This window comes from Monodon monoceros, unplaced genomic scaffold, assembly GCF_005190385.1.
Source record: "Monodon monoceros isolate NGI ecotype Baffin Bay Population unplaced genomic scaffold, NGI_Narwhal_1 Super_Scaffold_20, whole genome shotgun sequence".
Classification (NCBI taxonomy): domain Eukaryota; kingdom Metazoa; phylum Chordata; class Mammalia; order Artiodactyla; family Monodontidae; genus Monodon; species Monodon monoceros.
Window position 1 is genome coordinate 105,464,209 of NW_021703777.1, and position 18,935 is coordinate 105,483,143.

Here is an 18,935-nt window from a genome sequence, read left to right on the forward strand (position 1 = left end):
CTGCAGGGTCCTTCTGCCATCACACTAAGTGTTCAGGCAAGACAGATTAACTACTACTAGCTTAAGCAGAACATAAGTAAGGAATCCTGTTATATCACCAAAAATGTTCCACAATCAAATGTAACCAAATCAGATATGAACCACTATTTCCATTCTCCCTATCTGTACACGTGCTACCGTGTAACTGCCTAGAAGAGGAAGAACACATGATGTTAACCACAGAATGGGCTGGCTGAGCTGAAGATATGCTATTCCTGTCTTTCATATTATTCCATACCTAAGTCATTCGAGATCTGTCTGCCTTGGAATGCCAAGTCATTCTTGGGTTAGAATGGTCAACATGAACTTAAAATCATTACCAAAAAGCTTTAAAATAAACACTACAAGTCTATAGCCCATCTATTTCTTTTTTTTTTTTCTATTTCATCTTTTTAAGTATCACATGAAGTTCTGAACCCAAGAAGAAATTTTTGCATTATCAATATTCCCAACAGTATTAGTGGTGAGTCACAGTAAAATAGGTGGGGAAAAAACAAACTTGGTTAAAACACTAGTTCTTAAGTTCTGATTCTCAAATGTGGCTACACGCTGGAATCACTGGGTCCCACCCTTAAGAGATTCTGATTTCAATGGTCTGCGGTACAGCCTTGGCACTAGATTTTTTAAATCCCACCGGATAATGCTTATGTGCAGCAAAGCTTTGAGGATCACTGTGTTAGAAGACTTGGTTTAACATTTTAAAAGCCCAGGAAGTCTCTTCCTAGTTAATTTAGCCCATAAGTGATTACAGTAAATGCATACTGTGAGAAAAACGTTTATATTTCAGTAAATAATAACTACTTGAGCGTTACTCATGAAAATAATCCAGGTATTTAAGAGTAGCTGACACAGGCATATATTTACAGTTTAGTAAATGCCATATAAAGGCCTATAAAAGCCTGAAGTCTGCTGAATGTATGCAATCTCACCTGTCCCTGAAATGTTTACCATCAAGGCTCTGAAATAGCATTGGTAGGAAACTTTTTAAGCACCATTCTTACAATGAGTAAATGATTTTGAAAACTGTCCAGTCAGGAACTCTAGAACCATGGCAAACCTAAAATAAATAAACGTGTGTACACACAAGTATACATTAACCTAAGAACATTTTATCAATGTCTATTCAAAGGAGTTACGAAACACCTGGTAAACAAGTAAAACATAGAAAACTGAACTAGTACAAGCACATTCCCAGAAACAGAATGCAAACTGTTAAGTGACTCAAGGTATTTTGGATTCAGTCTTATTATTCATCTTTGCATCCCCAGCACCAGATATAAACCTTGCAAATAGAAAGCATTGATCGAAGTGTTGAACATCCAATTTCCACTCCGCCTTCTAATCCATTCGAGAAGCATTTACTGTGTGTGTGTACCAAGTATTACGCTTTGGGCCACGCTCTGTGCTAAATTCTAAAAATACAAAAATGGTAAAGATGTTGTCCTGGCTCACAGGGTGCTTACTCCAGCTGAGCAAACAAATCTACCTCCCTCACCAATCCATCCTTGCAAAAACAACAAAAGCAACTACAGTTAAAATAAGTAGAAGATTCAGACTTCAGGATCCTGGACACACTGTTCTGCTTCTCTTTGCAGAAGTGCACACTGGCCGTCAACAGAGAGAGGGTGACCTAGAAATTAAATGGATAAACTGTTTTCCCTCCTGTTGTCATATATTATTCAGGTCAGGCAGCCTATTCTCACTGAGTCAAGAAAGTACAGGCTTAATGGGTGAAACTTGAGTCTCCATGATGGCAAGACTGGATACGAGCCCTGCCCAAGGAACCAGATTCACCACGGCCAGTGGAACTTGCCCCAACTGCTAATGGGCTCCCAGGTCCAAACAGAAGAGCCCAGAATAACCAGCGTTTTCCTTCCTGTTCCACCTTTTCCTTTCTAGGGCCAGAAGCTGCAGCTAAAATCTACACTTCATAGAGCTCCTGGGAGCTCCTGGAGTCTGAGGCTATCACACTCCCTGCTGGGAAGGCAAACAAAAGTTAGGGGCATGAATTGATCCCAAACAATGCTGAACCTACGTGCCCTCTGTTACTGTTAATAATAATACCGGTAATAGACCAGGGCTAATGTCGAAGGATGTCTAAAAGATAAACAGAATGACTGGTATCAAGGGCGACAGCAGAACGGGTTCTAAATTCTCTTTCTATGTCCAAATTTTCATCATAATTGAAACTCTGGGAGCAGACCATGAAATCGAAAATACAAGCTGTATGTACTTTGATAAAATCACAGATATGTTAATTTAATCTAATGCAACAATCATACAGAGAATGAATTTCAGACCATTCCAGGCACTATGATATAAATAAGAATGAGACATTTTCCTTGCTCTCAAGATGCTTATAATTCAGGCATTTTTCCCAGCAGCTATGGAATGTCCCACATCTTCACTGGAACAAAGAGAACAGAAGTGGCAGCAACTATCCAACTAATAGCCAATCTAATGCTAGGTACCTAATTATACCAAATAGGCTTCCCAAAGTCCCAATCCTCTAAAACTGCCTTGTGAGTAGGATTTCAACCTGATTGATGATACTGAGTGTACACAGTGCCAGGTACTACTGGGAGGCCTGAGAGATACAACAGTTTAACAAGACCTGCTTTCTCTTCTCAAGGAGCTCCAAGTTGTTCGAAAACTTCCACCTCCTAGAAAAGATTATCAGACTCAGATATGGTAAGATGAAACATCTAAGGAAAGACAAACTGGGGAAAAAAATATTACTTACCTTTAATTTCTCCAGCCCGTGCTTTTTTGTAGAGTCCTTTGACATCCCTCTGTTCACAAACATGCAGGGGAGCATCAACAAACACTTCAAAAAAAGGTAAACTTGCACCCTCATGAATTTGCCTTGCATTGTTGCGATCCTTAGAAAAAAGGCACATACAGAAACGTAATAAAGAGTGCTCATATGAATCAAGGGTACTATATTAATGTCAAGGACAAGTAAAAGTGCTTTTCAGCTGTGTTAGTGGACAACAAAGTTTAATTTATATTTTGAAAATGTAAACGGAAAAAGAATAAACCCAAGAAATTATTAGATTAACACACCCATTCTTCATTAAGGATTTTTTTAAAATTTATTTCTTTAACATCTTTATTGGAGTATAATTGCTTTACAATGGTGTGTTAGTTTCTGCTTTATAACAAAGTGAATCAGTTATACATATACATATGTTCCCATATCCCCTCCCTCTTGCGTCTCCCTCCCACCCTCCCTATCCCACCCCTCTAGGGGGTCACAAAGCACCGACTTGATCTCCCTGTGCTATGCGGCTGCTTCCCACTAGCTATCTATTTTACGTTTGGTAGTGTATATATGTCCATGCCACTCTCTCACTTTGTCACAGCTTACCCTTCCCCCTCCCCGTATCCTCAAAAGGCCTGCTATTCTGAGATACTGGCAAGTTGCAGGAGGGAGAACAATGGATGCCCCATTAAAACTTTCACCTAAATTTTACGAGGAAGCTGAGCCAAAGTCCAGCTTAAATGCAGATGTCAGTCATCAGGCCTCTCTCTTAACAACAGGCTCAACCTCAGCCTGAGCTAGCGTGAAAGTAACTTCACAAGGGATCCATTCAGAACCCTGAGGCTAGTTTATTCACTTGCCAAACACAAACCCCTGCAGCCGCTACACATCTCTAGCATTCCCAAAACTTTACTTTTCTGCATGGCTCCTAACCCCCAACTCTGCTAATACCTTCACTGCTCAGCCTAAACTCTCTCTGGAACACTGCTTCCTTTGTAAGTGAAACTCTTCTTCTTTCTGGTCTTAACTGAAACCAAGTTCTCCCTTGAGGATTCACTCATCTTCCTGTTCTCAAACGCAGGCTCCACAATCATATTCTATAGACAAGGCAGTGCCACCATTTTCAAAGCTAGCCCCTGCACCTTCCTCCATCCTATCCCCACATGGCTCACTTTATCATTTACCACCTTTCTTACGGCCCCTCAACCCATGCCTACTTCCACTCTTATCAGATGGCCACACTTCTAATTTCAAAAAGAAAATCCCCAGGGACTTCCCTGACCGTCCAGTGGTTAGGACTCCGTGCTTCCAATGCAGGGGGCGTGGGTTCAATCCCTGGTCAGGGAACTAAGATCCCACATGCCGTGTAGCATGGCCAAAAAAAAGAAAGAAAGAAAAGAAAAGGAAATCCCCAGACACAAACGCTCTCAATCTCCCCTCTGCCATATAATTTACCTATATCCCCCACCTTTATCTCCTTCCCTCCTGCCGCTCCTCCCTTCACGGATCCAAAATCCCCTACTCTGCAATGGAATACTATTCAGCCATAAAAAAGAATGAGATTTTGCCATTTGTAGTAACACGGATGGGCTTGGAGGGCATTATACTAAGTGAAATAAGTTTGACAGAGAAAGACAAATACTGTATGATATCACTTGTATGTGGAATCTGAACAAATACAACAGGACTTCCCTGGTGGTGCAGTGGTTAAGGATCCACCTGCCAATGTAGGGGACACGTGTTCGAGCCCTGGTCCGGGAAGATCCCACATGCCGTGGAGCAACTAAGCCCGTGAGCCACTACTACTGAGCCTGCACTCTAGAGCCCGCGAGCCTAGAGCCTGTGCTCTGCAACAAGAGAAGCCACTGCGATGAGAAGCCCGCACACAGCAACGAAGAGTAGCCCCTGCTCGCCGCAATCAGAGAAAACCCACGCGCAGCCATGAAGACCCAATGCAGCCAAAAATAATAAATAAAATAAATAAATTTAAAAAAAAATACAACAAACTAGTGAATATAACAAAAAAGAAGCAGACTCACAGAGATGGAGAACAAACTAGTGGTTACCAGTAGGAGGGGGGGAAGGGGCAACATAGGGGTGGGGAGTCAGAGGTACAAACTATTAGGTGTAAGATAAGCTAAACGATGTAGTGTAAAACATGGGGAGTAGAGCCAATATTCTGTAATAACTGTAAATGGAAAGTAACTCTTAAAAATTGTACATAAGAAAAAAAAATCCCCTTCCTGCTAATGAACCTTGCTCAATCCATTATTGCTGTTGCATCTGGAATTTTCAACCTCCTCCTTCTCCACTGGCAACAAACAAGTGAAAGTCACTCTCTTCCATTAAAAAGAGATGAGCTAAAAAATCATACAAAAATTCCCTCAATCCTGGCACTTTCCAGGCCATTCTGCCACATTTTATACTACTAACCCTGTGTACTGAAATCGTGCTACTCTCCCGTCGTTCCTATGCAGGCTCCCATGCGGCACTGGTGTTGCCACATTCTACCAGGAGACCACTGCTCACACTGCACAGTCCCTGAGCACTTTTCTCAACTGCTTTCACTTTGTAAACTACAGCATATAAACCAACGCTCAAGCCTGAACTCTGACCTCTCCCGAAATTAAACACACCTTTCCAACTTCCTCCAAAATACACCCACCTGGAGATCTCTCAGGTACCTCAAACTTAACATGTCCAAAACTGAACCCACTCTCTTTTCTCCCAAGCTTGCATTCCCACCTATACTGCCCAAATCAAGGGATGACGACACTACTCACCCAGAATCCCCAGAGTTGTTCTGGTTTCTTCCCTTTGCCGTCCCACCCCCTGCATTTTGTCACAAAGTCCTTCAGATTTTACCTCTAGACATTACACTAACCCAGTCTGCACTTCTTCCCTAGCTCCTGGTTCAACCTCATTTTTCCTGCCTGGACAACACCCTTTTAATACATCTGCTGGCTTCCAGCTTTGACCTGCTCAAAGCCACACTCTACACTGTCCCCAGGATGACAGAGGATGCAAATTCAACCACGTCGCTAAACTCTTCAGAGACTGCCCAGCACCATCAGGGTAAAACCCAAGCTTCTCAGTGTGAATTGTCAGGCCTTCTCCACCTGGCCCCACCATTCTCAGTCTTGCACCTGATGTTCTATTGATAATTAACACCTGCCTGGTCTACCAGGCTGTTTGGGCCTAATGCCTTTGCCATCCCCCCCGCCAAAAACACTCCACCTCTCTCCTCTGGCTACAGCAATGTGTCCCCTCACAGCACAGCTCCATGCTAAGTCCTCCAGGAAGCCTACCCTCATGTCCAGGCCGACTGAGGCCTCACTTCTGCTGGGTTCTCAGAGTACCCACCATATACCTCTGTCACAGATCTCATCCCAATATACTGAAATAATTTCAGTAGCTTTATAGCCTTAGTATCTGGCAGAGTGATTAAGTCGTGATCCTACTATTCCAGCTGTCCTTTTAAATGAAAGTGTTCCCCAAGTTTCCATCTGTGACTCGCTTCTCATTCTATATACTCTTTTGTACACTCAACTTCATCAAGGTTTCAACAATAAAGTTAATGATTCCCCAATTTTTTTTTTTTTAATTTATTTTTGCCTGCGCTGGGTCTTTGTTGCCGTGCGTGGGCTTTCTCTAGTTGTGGCGAGCAAGGGCTACTCTTCGTTGCGGTGCACGGGCTTGTCACTGTGGCGGCTTCTCTTGTTGCAGAGCACGGGCTCTAGGTGCACAGGCTTCAGCAGTTGTGGCACATGGGCTCAGTAGTTGTGGCTTGCAGGCTCTAGAGCACAGGCTCAGTAGTTGTGGCGCATGGGCTTAGTTGCTCCATGGCATGTGGGATCTTCCCCGACCAGGGCTCAAACCCGTGTCCTCTGCACTGGCAGGCGGATTCTTAAACCACTGCACCACCGGGGAAGCCCCTGATTCCCAAATCTTTATCTCAATTCTACACAACGTTCCTGAGCTCCAGAACCAATTTCCCAATGACCCAGTGGTCATCTTCACCTAGATACGCCACCAGCATTTCAAACCTAACCCAGCTAAAATCAAACAGTCATCTTCTCCCTTCCTACCCTATATTTTCTAACTCAATCATACCATCTACTCTTCTGAAAGCACCATCCTTCATGTTCACCCCCAAATTCAGCAATCAACCTGGGCACCACGTTCCACTGATGCTACAGGCTCAAGAGCCCTCAAATATGCCCCATCTTTTCTATTCCCATGGCCGATACCTCAATTCACTCCAAAAGCCTCCTGACTAGTCTCCTAAATCCAGACCCTTCCCATTCCAGGCCTTAAGGGTGACCTCACTAAAATACAAAGGCACCAGAGACACTATTCCCCAGTACAATCTCAAACTCTCGACCACCTGTGGGGCAAAGTCCCGAGCAGTCCGGAGTTCACCATCAGACCTCTGCAAATCGCTTGAGCTTCATCTCCCCTCACGTTCATCCGGAAGAGCAGCCAAAACAAACTACCTACAGTTCCCCAAAGACCTAAGTCCCTCACATTTCCATGCTTTTGCAAATCCTGTAGCATCTCCTCTGTGAAATAGTTTTCTCCTGCGAGAAAACTGACTCATCTTTCATGACGCATTTCAAGCAGCACTTCCTCTATGAATCGTCCATAGCACCTTTATATACATGTACCTAATCACTTGCCTCACGATACTGCAACTGTTCGCATCTCTATGCTCCCACTACCTACTGACTCTTCAAGGATAAGAACTATCAGGTTTACTTTTACAACCAAGATGCCCAAGGTTAGTGGTGACAGAGAATACACATATCCTATAATATATGATTTGGTCCAAATATTATCATGAATTTTTTTATTTATTTATTTATTTTTGCGGTACGCAGGCCTCTCACTGTTGTGGCCTCTCCCGTTGCGGAGCACAGGCTCCGGACGCGCAGGCTCAGCGGCCATGGCTCACGGGCCCAGCCGCTCTGCGGCATGTGGGATCTTCCCAGACCGGGGCACGAACCCGTGTCCCCTGCATCGGCAGGCGGCCTCTCAACCACTGCGCCACCAGGGAAGCCCTATCATGAATTTTGACGTGACCTAAGCATAGTCCGAACCTCATTTTCATTCTTAGTGCTTTTGGGGGTGAGGTCAAGAAAAGCGTTGCTCCGTGTTACGGAAACAACGGAGCCAAAAAAAAACAGATCAGCGTATACTTTTCAATACCCAGGTCTCAGCTGCTCGCTCTCCAAATCAGGTGTTACTAACTTTCTCTTTTTCCAAGAGTTGCAGAGCTTCCCAGAAAGTGCAAGAAAATCACTGTTACTATATTACTATGAAAACTGTTTATATCCTAGAATTCAGGAACTCTGACAACTCTCATACACTTCATCATTCAGGATACCTTAAACTGACATACTGACACCAATCCCAGTGTTTCAGGAAAATGAAAGGTACCTAGTCCTCAAAGAACCTTTTAGGACTCCTGCCATGAGTGAGCCTGTATGATTAACACTCAGTCTCACACTTATCTATAACCCTTACAGCTCAAATTTAGTTTTTGTTTTAAAAAAAAGTCTAAGTAACCAGACAGATTTATGATACAGTACTAGAATTGCACTATTATTTACTACACTTACTGAATATCTAACACACATCAGGCACTATGCTGAAAGCTGTGAATGCATGATTTGCCTAATCCTCAGAGCAACCCTACGAGGTAGGTATTATCTGAGCTTGGAAGGTTAAGTAAATCGGCCAAGGTCCTAACAGTAACTGGCAGAGCCGAGATTTCAGTCTCTTGTTTCTGGCTTCAAAGCCGCTGTGTTTAACTACTACACTAACTCACCTGTCCTTTCATATCTGGGCTTCCTAAGGGGCTATGCTATCATTTAACAAACACTAAATATCTACCGTGTTCCAGGATCTGGGCTTGGCATCAAGATTACAGAGATAAATCAGATGTAGTCCCAGCCTTCAAAGAGCCAGCGGGGTTTAGAGACAGCAGAGCACACTGGGCAAGAGCACAAGTTCCACTGACACTGTCTGGGTGCAAATCCTTGCTCTGCCACGTAGAGCGTGTGAGGTGGGGTGACTGACACCTCTGTTTCCTCACCTCCACCCTCCTCACTGGGTGATGAGAACAAAGTGAGCTAATTCACATAAAAGCACTTTAAAACTGTTACCAGGGCTTCCCTGGTGGCGCAGTGGTTGAGAGTCCACCTGCCGATGCAGGGGACACGGGTTCGTGCCGCGGTCCGGGGAGATCCCACATGCTGTGGAGCGGCTGGGCCCGTGAGCCATGGCCGCCGAGCCTGCGCGTCCGGAGCCTGTGCTCCGCAACGGGAGAGGCCACAACAGTGAGAGGCCCGCGTACCGCAAAAAAAAAAAAAAAAAAACAAAAAACTGTTACCAGTACACAGTAAGTGTTCAATCAACGTTAGCTGCTATTATTATCATTATTATTACTGCTGCTATCAGCACCACCAACCAAAGAACTGGTATTTATGATAAAACAATGTGCTATGGTACAATAACAAGGGCACCAAAGGCAGGTACCCAACAAAGCCTGAGAGACTTAGGAGGAAGAAATACCCAACCTGAGTCTCAGAGCATGAACAGGTGTCAACGGATGCTGAGGGGAGGCTAAGAGGAAGGAGAAGAGGGCCTTCGAGGCAGAGGGAAACAAAATTCTCGTGGTGAGAAACAACGTGATTTTTTTCAGAGAAATACAAAAGAGTGAACTAGTGCTCTATGGTCCCTAAAATAAGAAACAGTGTGATGAAAGATGAAACTCAAGAATTGTGAGCAAAGAAGCCACGACAGGACACATGTTAAGAAACCTAAGATTCTCCCTGGTGTTTGATACATGTTGAGCATTTATTATAGGATTTCTGAACTGAAAAGTCAAACTTGAAATAATTTGGCCATTGACTTGTTCAACAACTTTGATTATACTTTTGAGGGGGGCGGTGGGTGTGTGGGTTACAGCAAGCTTTTCAAAAATGAATTTACTCAGGAAGTTGCGGCACAAAAACGTTGTAGGTTAATTGTTTGAATTTGGATTTAGCCCCAAAGTACATGTCAGTGTCTAAATTATTCGCTTTGCCTGACACCATATCCTCAATACACGTAATGAGAACAGCAATGGCGCAAAAGCCACATACCTGAGTATAAGGTGATATAAAACTTGTGATGCACACTAAGCCAGCATCTGCAAACAGCTTAGCAACTTCTGCGATGCGTCGAACATTCTCTTCTCTGTCTTCAGGACTAAAGCCAAGATTTTTGTTGAGACCTTGACGAATGTTGTCACCATCCAAAGTGTAGCATGGAATACCATGGCAAACCAAGTACTCCTCCAAAGCCATGCTTACTGTGGTCTTTCCTGCTCCCGATAAGCCTAGAAGTGAACAGTCCAAACAGATTCCATACATAAAGTTAGGGGGATAAGTAATAAAGAATGTTAACCACAGGCTTAATTATATTCATTATTCAGAGCAGTCTCTTAGCAACATTCTTGTCTAATAGTTCTCTGTAAAATTTTACTACATCTTACCTAGAAAAACATCTGTAGTTTAAATATAATAAGCATTTATCTTTTTTTTTTTTTTTTTTTTGCGGTACGCGGGCCTCTCACTGTTGTGGCCTCTCCCGTTGTGGAGCACAGGCTCCGGACGCGCAGGCTCAACAGCCATGGCTCACGGGCCCAGCCGCTCCGCGCGGCGTGTGGAATCTTCCCGGACCGGGGCACGAACCCGTGTCCCCTGCATCGGCAGGCGGACTCTCAACCACTGAGCCACCAGGGAAGCCCAAGCATTTATCTTTTTAGTAACTTCTGTCTAACCCCGAAGGTATCCTAGAAATCACTGAGCTACAAAGGCTTAACCAATTTTAGTATTACACATGGTTGGGTAGATATTCACTTTGTCCTCTTGTTACCACTATTCTAAAGCTGCATGCCAATTTTAAAAGAAAGTTATATGACCAAATTATTTCTGGTGAGGAAAGAAGAAGAAAGGACAAAAGTAAGTGAAATAAATATTAGAAAGTTACCTCTATATCTCAGGATCAACACCTCCCAAAAGCACCTGGGAATCCAATTTATAATATAATTAACCTTGAAAGAATATCCTCATTTCACCTTCCTCTACCAATGTTTAGTCACTAAACGATGAGGAATAAAGGAAAAGGAAAGAGTACATTTATGCACTAATACTTGCCACCCTGGTGAGTGTATCAGAATTCACAACTAAGATAGGTACTTCCCTGGTAGTCCAGTGGCTAAGACTCCGCGCTCCCAATGCAGGGGGCCCAGGTTCAATCCCTGGTCAGGGAACTAGATCCCACATGCCACAACTAAGAGTTCGCATGCCGCAACTAAAGATCCCACATGCCACAACTAAGACCCAACGCAGCCAAATGTATAAATACACAGATAGATATTTCAAAAAAAAAAATTAAGATAGTTATGAGACAAGAGATAAAACACTGAAACCTAATGTACTGATACTTTGACATGCTAGTATAGAAGGCTAACTGAAAAATCAATTTTAAAAAGGATGATATGTTAAGAGGATCAATATAGTGTTATATGGTTTCTACATTAAAAATGTATATTAACATGAGTACAGCAGGTAGTATTTTCCAAAGATTGACTGAAAGCTTGTTTACAATGTGACACTGCCACTGTCACACCCAGAGGTAGAGTATTTCTCAGCCCTTGAATCTGGGCTGGACTTAGGAGTTGCCTGTAGCCAAAACAATATAGTGAAAATGATGAGCATGACTTCCAAGACTGGGTCAGAAAAGGCCATTCAGCTTCTCTTTGGATATTTAATTGGGAAGAAGCCAGCTGTCAAATACTCTGAGACCACCGTGCTAGAGAAATCAGAATTAGGTGTTCCTGTCGATAGCCTTAGCCAGCTAAGCTCCCAGCTGACCAGCAGCATCCACTGGGGAGTCATTGCGGACACCCAGCCACTTGTGGCTTTAGATGACTAGAGCCCAAGCCAGCATGACTGCAACCAAGCAAGGCCCAGGGGGGAACCGCCCAGCGGAGCACTCCTGAATTCCTTACCCACAAAACAGTGAGCAAGTTAAAATGGTTGTTTCACACCACTAGGTTTTGGGTAATTTGTTACATAGCAACAATGACTGAACAAAGAGATGGATGTTGGGGAGACTAGGTTTTTCTGTTCCTTGTTATTGTTGTTTTTAACTACCAGTTGAACACTAAGTATCAGGGGAAAAAAAACTGAAAACATCAAATTCTTATACAACAAAGACAACCTAATCAACTATATTCCAATATAAAATAAAAATTAAAAAAAACACAAAGATAACCTAAACTACAATTAAAGTGTCTGTTTATACATACATGTGTACGTGTTTTACGTATATAATTAATTTGAAACAAAGAACAGACACTGCTGAAAACTGAACTAATGACACAAAATTTCACTGAGATGATTATAGTGAACGTAGACAAAAAGGCTAGGAAATCAAAGTGGTTAGAGAAAATTAATAGATAATGCAAGACAGATAATCCAAAACTAAGATAAAGAAAACTGGTATACCAAAGAGAAACCAAATGTACTAGATTGAAGAGCGTCCTCCCCAAAATTCACATACAGCTGGAACCTCAGAATGTGACCTTATTTGGAAACAGGGTCTCTGTGCATGTAATTAGTTAAATTAAAATGAGGTCACACAGGACTACGGTGGGCACTAAATCCAGTGACTGAAATCTTTATAACAAGGCCATCTGAAGGCGAAAGCAGAGACTGGAGTGGTACCTCTACAAGCCAAGGAACGCTAAGGATTGCCAGCAGAACCAGACGCTAGGAGAGAGGCATGGAACAGATGCTTCCCCAGAGCTGACAGAAGGAACCATCCTTGATTTCAGATTCCCAAACTGTGAGAGAATAAACTTCTGTTGTTTGAAGCCACTCAGTTTGTAGTGATTTGTTACAGTGGCCCTGGGAAACTCATATACCAATCAATGTAAAAATACAAAACCAGAAAGTTTATCCGAAATAAGATGTAAGAAAAAACAGTGTTCCAAGAAAATGACATACAAACCACTCCATACCTGGACAGATCTGGTTAAGCTACTGAATTGCAAGAAAAAGAAAGAAATCATGACTTCCGTTTCCAACAATATCAAAAAAAAAAAAGTGAAGGCTATAAATTTGACAACATAATTAACAACCTTGATCTGATGAACGTATATAGAATATCGCCCACATCAGGGGAACACATTTTCTTTACAAATACACATTTATGAAACCGATTACATCCTACACTGTAAAGCAAGTACCAAAAAAATCTGATAAAAGTATTTATAAGCATCATTAGTGGTAAAATAAATGGAATATACCATGTTTAAGAAAAGGAGTACCCAATATTCTGAAGATCAATTTCCTCCCAAATTGACCTTTTAGATACAATGTAATCCCAAATCAAATCCCAACTGGATTTTGGTGGAATTAGTTAAACCTATTACGAAATTTATACAATACAAAGAGCCAAAAAAAAAAAAAAAAAAAAAGTCAAGATATTCCTAATGAAGAAGGTAAGAGGATTTACTCCACTAGATTTCAAGACTCTACAAATATATAGTAATTAAGACAGTGTGGCAATAATAGAGCAACAGACAAGTATACCAGCGGAATAGATCAGAGCTCCCAGAAACAAATCCACACATAAGTGGAAACCTGATCTATGACAGCTGGCACAGCAGATCAGAGAAAAAGGATACCCTCATCTTGGGACAACTGATTATCCATATGGAAAGAAAAGAAAATGGATCCGTCCCTCACACTACATGCAAAAATCAATTGCAGAAGGAAAAGGGCCTAAACGAGAAAAGCAAAACCTCTGAAAGAAAATGTATGAAAAGAAATAATTCTTCAGGCATGCAGATGAAAAAAGGGAAGCTCCTTAGAAGAAGCAAAAAAAACTGGATTAGTCACAACATTTAATAGAAGAAACGTCTGCCTCTTATGACAACTTGGCTGGGTAAAATATATATTTGGTTCATACTTTCTTTGTCCTGGAATTCTTAAAACATTACTCCAACATAAAAACCCAGGGAATTCAGAATCCAACGGAAAGCCATCTTATAAAAACCACTGAACAAAAAGTACAGACCATAAAAACTTGACTCAAAGAAAGAGCTCATGAGTGGGCATGCTGTAATAAAAGAACTGATGGGAAGGTGGTAAGGTTGAATCAATTTACTTACAGAACTCAAATACAAACACCTATGGAAATTTAAGATTTGGAACAGAATGTGTCACAAGCCTAGACACTATAAATGTAACAATTTGACATCAATCTAGACTTAAGAATGAGGAGATGGGAAGAACTCAAAAATGCTCTCTTCTTTCATACAGAAACACACAGACCTATCTACAGTTGAAATTTTCAATTTATAAAAACAGAAAATGGGAATGCTGTGTTTTGGCAATCAGCAAAAGTTTTAAGGATGGGTAATATCCATGTTGACAGAGACATTGGAAAATGGACCCTCATCCACCTTTGGAAAATAAATAGGTATAAATTTTAGTGGGTTGTATGGCTGTCGGCATAACTGATGCCAACTTGGCGCTTCTTTGTCATCAAGGCTGTGTAGTTAACAGATTAATGTTCGTTAGGTCCAGGTGGCCTCTATGCTCTGTTAGTCCCCAAACAATGATGAAGACCTTTGCTAATATATTCCTGGTGCCCAGAAGACTAGTTACCCATTCATAAATCCTGACTTAGGAATGCACTTCCTGTTTCCAAGCACGTACCCCCGTACCCTAGGTTAACTATGAAATTGTCCCAGTGGCCCCTCAGCAGTGCAGAGTGCAGCTGTGAATGTTTCCAGATCACTGTTTGCCAGATCCCACCCTGTGAATAAGTTACCCTATAACATAAACTGATCCACTGATTATATGGAGCTGCCTGCCTTGCTTTTCAGTCTCAAGATTCCTTCTCAATTCAGTGGGCACTTTTCATTCCCTCTGTCCTCCAGCATGGGTAAATTGGCAAGATGCAACAAAATGTTATTTCAAACTCTTAGAAGTGAAAAAAGATCCATCATTTTTAAAACCACCTCCAAAACCTGGATCAATTTACCCTCTCAAAGAGAGATTCTGGGAAAATCAACACAAGAATCAATCAGAAGCCAAAGCAAAAGAAGAATCATTAGAAACTGATTGTGTGAAATTCTTTACCACTCATTCTTTCTCTTCATATGGTCTACATTATTAGCCATCTTGAAGGCAGAATCCAGGTCCTATTTGCATGCAGAATTTTATAGAATGTACGGTAGTTATCAACTAGAAAGCAGTTTTAAGCTGCATTCTGATTTTTCCCCTTTAACAGCAATTTTGTAAAGAACGAAAGAAATTACCAAAAGAAAATATGTTATTATTAAGCAACTTTGTCAGTTACATATTATGGTGCTCCAGATACAAGAACAGAGCTCAAAGTGTAAGTATCCTTACTCCTGGCTCAAGGCTGTCTACACCACTGCTTTCGAAATAGACTGGCTTGTCTCTCCAGACCATACCTGTTAGCCAAACCGTGCAACCACGAAAGCCACCTCTGGTCCCCACCACCTGACCTCTCTTGTTCCTGCTGACGTGGTGAGCTTGATAGGTGACATTAGTGGCCCTCTGCATCCCCTGGAAAAAAGAAAAAAAAGAAAGAATTCTGGTTTACCTGAGTCCCTTAAAAGGTAAACATATATTCCTTGCAAACATACAGTAACTGCCCTATGTAACATGCCAAAAGAAAGGAAAAAGATGAAAACTAACAGCTTTTTCTTTCTTTAGAGTACCTGGCACGGTGTTCAGTTCTTTACAAACACCAATTAATAAGTCTGCAAAGCCCCTCAAGGATGCAGAAACTCCTACTACTGTGGTTTTCCAGATGAAGGTGTTAAACCTGAGAAAAGTTAAATAACTTGCCCCAGTTCCCCTGACTGGTAAGTGGCAGACTCCAGAGCCCAGTCTTCTCACTCATTCATTCGTTCAACCATTGTTTCCTGAGGCCCTACTAAGTACACCAAGTAAACAAAACAGGGTCCCTACTCTCACTGAGCTCATTCCACTGGCAGGAGACAGACCAATAACACTTAATTATTAAATCAGAGAGTGACAAGTGCACTCTGAAAATAAAACAGGGTAAGAATGGAAAGAGAGATAGGGGATGAGTGCCTCTTTAGGCAGGATGATCAGGAAAAACCTCTGAGAAGGTGGCATCTGAGCAGATTCCTGAATGAAGTGTGGAAGGGATGTCTGTAGGTATTGTGAAATGCATGATGAAAAAAATGGAAGGTAATTGTTGTTCTCTCAAATTTTCTTCTCCTTAAACAAAAAGGGCATAAAATTACATAGGTCTCAAAGGATCTTAATAGACGTTTCTCCAAAGAAAACAATACAAATGGTGAAAAAGCACATTAAAAGATGCTCGACATCATTAGCCATCCAAGAAATGCAAATCAAAACCACGAGATACCACTGCACACTCACTCGATGACTATAATCAAAAAGACAGGAAATAACAAGCGCTAGTGAGGATATGGAGAGATTAGAATCCTCGTACGCTTGCTGATGGGAGTGTACAGTCACTCTGGAAAAGAGAAGTTCTACAAAACATTAATTATAATTATCGTATGTCCAAATGATTCCCACTCCTAGATTGATGCTCACAAGAAACGAAAACATGTCCACACAAAACCTGTACACATATGTTCTAGCAGCATGATGCATAAAAGCCAAAAGGTGAAAACAACCCATTTGTCCATCAATTAATAATCAGATAAACAAAACTGTTTAATTGTATGGTATATACATACAGTGGAATATTATATGGTAATAAAAAGGAATGAAGTACTAATACAACCTACAATACAGACAAACCTCAAAAACATTATGCTGGGCTTCCCTGGTGGCGCAGTGGTTGAGAGTCCACCTGCCGATGCAGGGGACACGGGTTCGTGCCCCCATCCGGGAAGATCCCACATGCCATGGAGCGGCTGGGCCCGTGAGCCACGGCCGCTGGGCCTGCGCGTCAGGAGCCTGTGCTCCGCAACGGCAGAGGCCACAACAGTGAGAGGCCCGCGTACCGCAAAAAAAAAAAAAAACATGCTAAGTGAAAGATGCCAGTCACGAAGACCACATATTGCATAATTCCATATACATGAACCAGCCAGAATAGGAAAATCTAAAGAGATAGAAAACAGATTAGTGGTTACCTCAGGCTGGGATGTTGGGAGAGGAATGTGGAGTGACTTCTGATGGATATGGGGTTCTTCTCTGGGGTAATTAAAATGCTCTAAAATTGACTATGGTGATGGTTGCAAAACTGTGTAAATATAATCAAAACTATCAAATTGTACATTTTAAGTGGGTAAATTGAACGGCAGGCAAATTATCTCAATAAAGCTGTTTTCTAAAATTAAAAAAATGAATCACATGGCCTCTATTTTCTCCTCCTATGGAGCAAAAACATAATTTAGATTCTTTTCAACAAGTTATGCCTTTATAAAATAGGTAAGTGTCAGCATTCTTTTAATAGGGTGTTCGTATTTGATACTGCGTATAGCTCTTATTTTTTTTTAAGAGAGTTTTATTCATCATTCACTCAAAGATATCTACTGAATGCACACTACATGCTTGACATCTTGCCATTCTTCTAGCTGCTGATGAAACAGAAGTGCACAATACCAATAAAATCACCGTCCTCCTGGGGCTTCTCTAGTCTTCCCTCCCAGGGCAGAGGTTCTCAAAGCGTGGTCCCTAACCAGCAGCTTTGGCATCTCCTGGGAACTGCTAGAAATGCAAATTATCAGGACCTGCCCCAAGGAGACTAAGTCAGAAACTCTGGGGTGGGGCCTGATAATCTGCATTTTAAAGCCTCCAAGTGACTCGGATGCCAGTTCAAGTTTGAGAACCACTGGACTAACAGGAAAAACAGAGGTGAGAAAAGAAAACACCAAGATAAAGAAGGAAATTATGTAAGTTAGAAATAAGTATCAAAGAGGGGGAAAAAGTAAATAAAGCAAAAAAAGTGAAGAAATGTCATACGAAGTATGATATTTAGACAGGGTGGCCAGAGAAGGCTTCAGCAAAAAGAGGATATTTAAGATCTCTGATGACCTCTGAGGGAAGCACCTTCCAGACAGGGAATAGCAAGTGCAAAGAAAAGTGAAAAAGTAACTGGGGAAATCCAGAATGATTGCTGGGCAGTCCAAACAAGCCGTCTGGAGGCAACGGTCATACATCTAAAACAAGAGCCGTGGCCATGACCATGTTTTCTGCAGCCACGTGAGTGGCTCAGGTTGAGGCACGAAATAGTCAGACTGATTCACCCTTGACCCAGAGGTCTTCAAAATGGGGAACAAACACCCTGATAGGTACATGAACATGGACTTGGTCAAGGGACCATTTCTATCCAGATCTTCAACTTCCAGATGTGTTCTTTTCTAAAACTGGTTGGCCTGAGAAGGTGCCTGAGGTTCAGGATCTCTTTCCCCCTCTCCCTGCACAATTCCCCTAGTGTACAGGAGAAAGCATCTCTGCCCATCTGCATCTTACTCTCACTCACTGCCCTGGGGGTGTCCTCGGGAGCCAAAGGGACAATTGGACAATTCTTTTAATAGGCCCACCACAAAAGCTGCACCCCTCCCCCACTAACCATCTCATTAGCAGATGTATCCATAGTTCCAATAATCACAAAGAATTCTACTATGGGTCTCCCAAACCATTTCCTTTCAATTAAACTGATGAAGCAAACATAACTTTCCAGCTCTGAATTTCCAGGATTTTAAACAAAACCCGGGGTGTCTGACCCAGACATCTGTGTCTCCCGGGAAGCAGCGGCCCCTCTTTCCTGAGGTATCCAGTTTTAGCTCCCAGGGAGGAGAGGAGACAGGAGCTGGGTCTGCTGGAAGGGGACAGGGCAGGGATAGGGGGACAAGGAGGGTGCTATACACATTAGCTGCCTACACTTGCAGAACCTGTTTGACTTCGTCATTTTGTTTCGGGATTTTTTTCCAAGTTACTTTGCTTTGGGGCAAGAAGAAACATGTATTTAATGAGTTTTAATTCATTTTGGCACCATAAAATATCTTCTGCTTTTCTTTTTAAATTGA

At 42.1% G+C, this 18,935-nt stretch overlaps 1 protein-coding gene across 3 annotated transcripts in view; it reads right to left on the reverse strand.

Annotated features, from left to right (window-relative positions):
* The window catches only part of PAPSS1 (3'-phosphoadenosine 5'-phosphosulfate synthase 1), a 108,399-nt gene that overhangs the window by 79,622 nt on the left and 9,842 nt on the right, over positions 1-18,935 (reverse strand). For all 3 annotated transcript variants that reach the window (XM_029235448.1, XM_029235450.1, XM_029235449.1), the window contains exons 2-4: positions 15,348-15,462; positions 9,952-10,187; positions 2,783-2,921 (exon numbers count right to left, since the gene is read on the reverse strand). In XM_029235448.1, the coding sequence (XP_029091281.1) occupies positions 2,783-2,921; positions 9,952-10,187; positions 15,348-15,462 (490 nt within the window). The remainder of the gene's footprint in view (positions 1-2,782; positions 2,922-9,951; positions 10,188-15,347; positions 15,463-18,935) is intronic.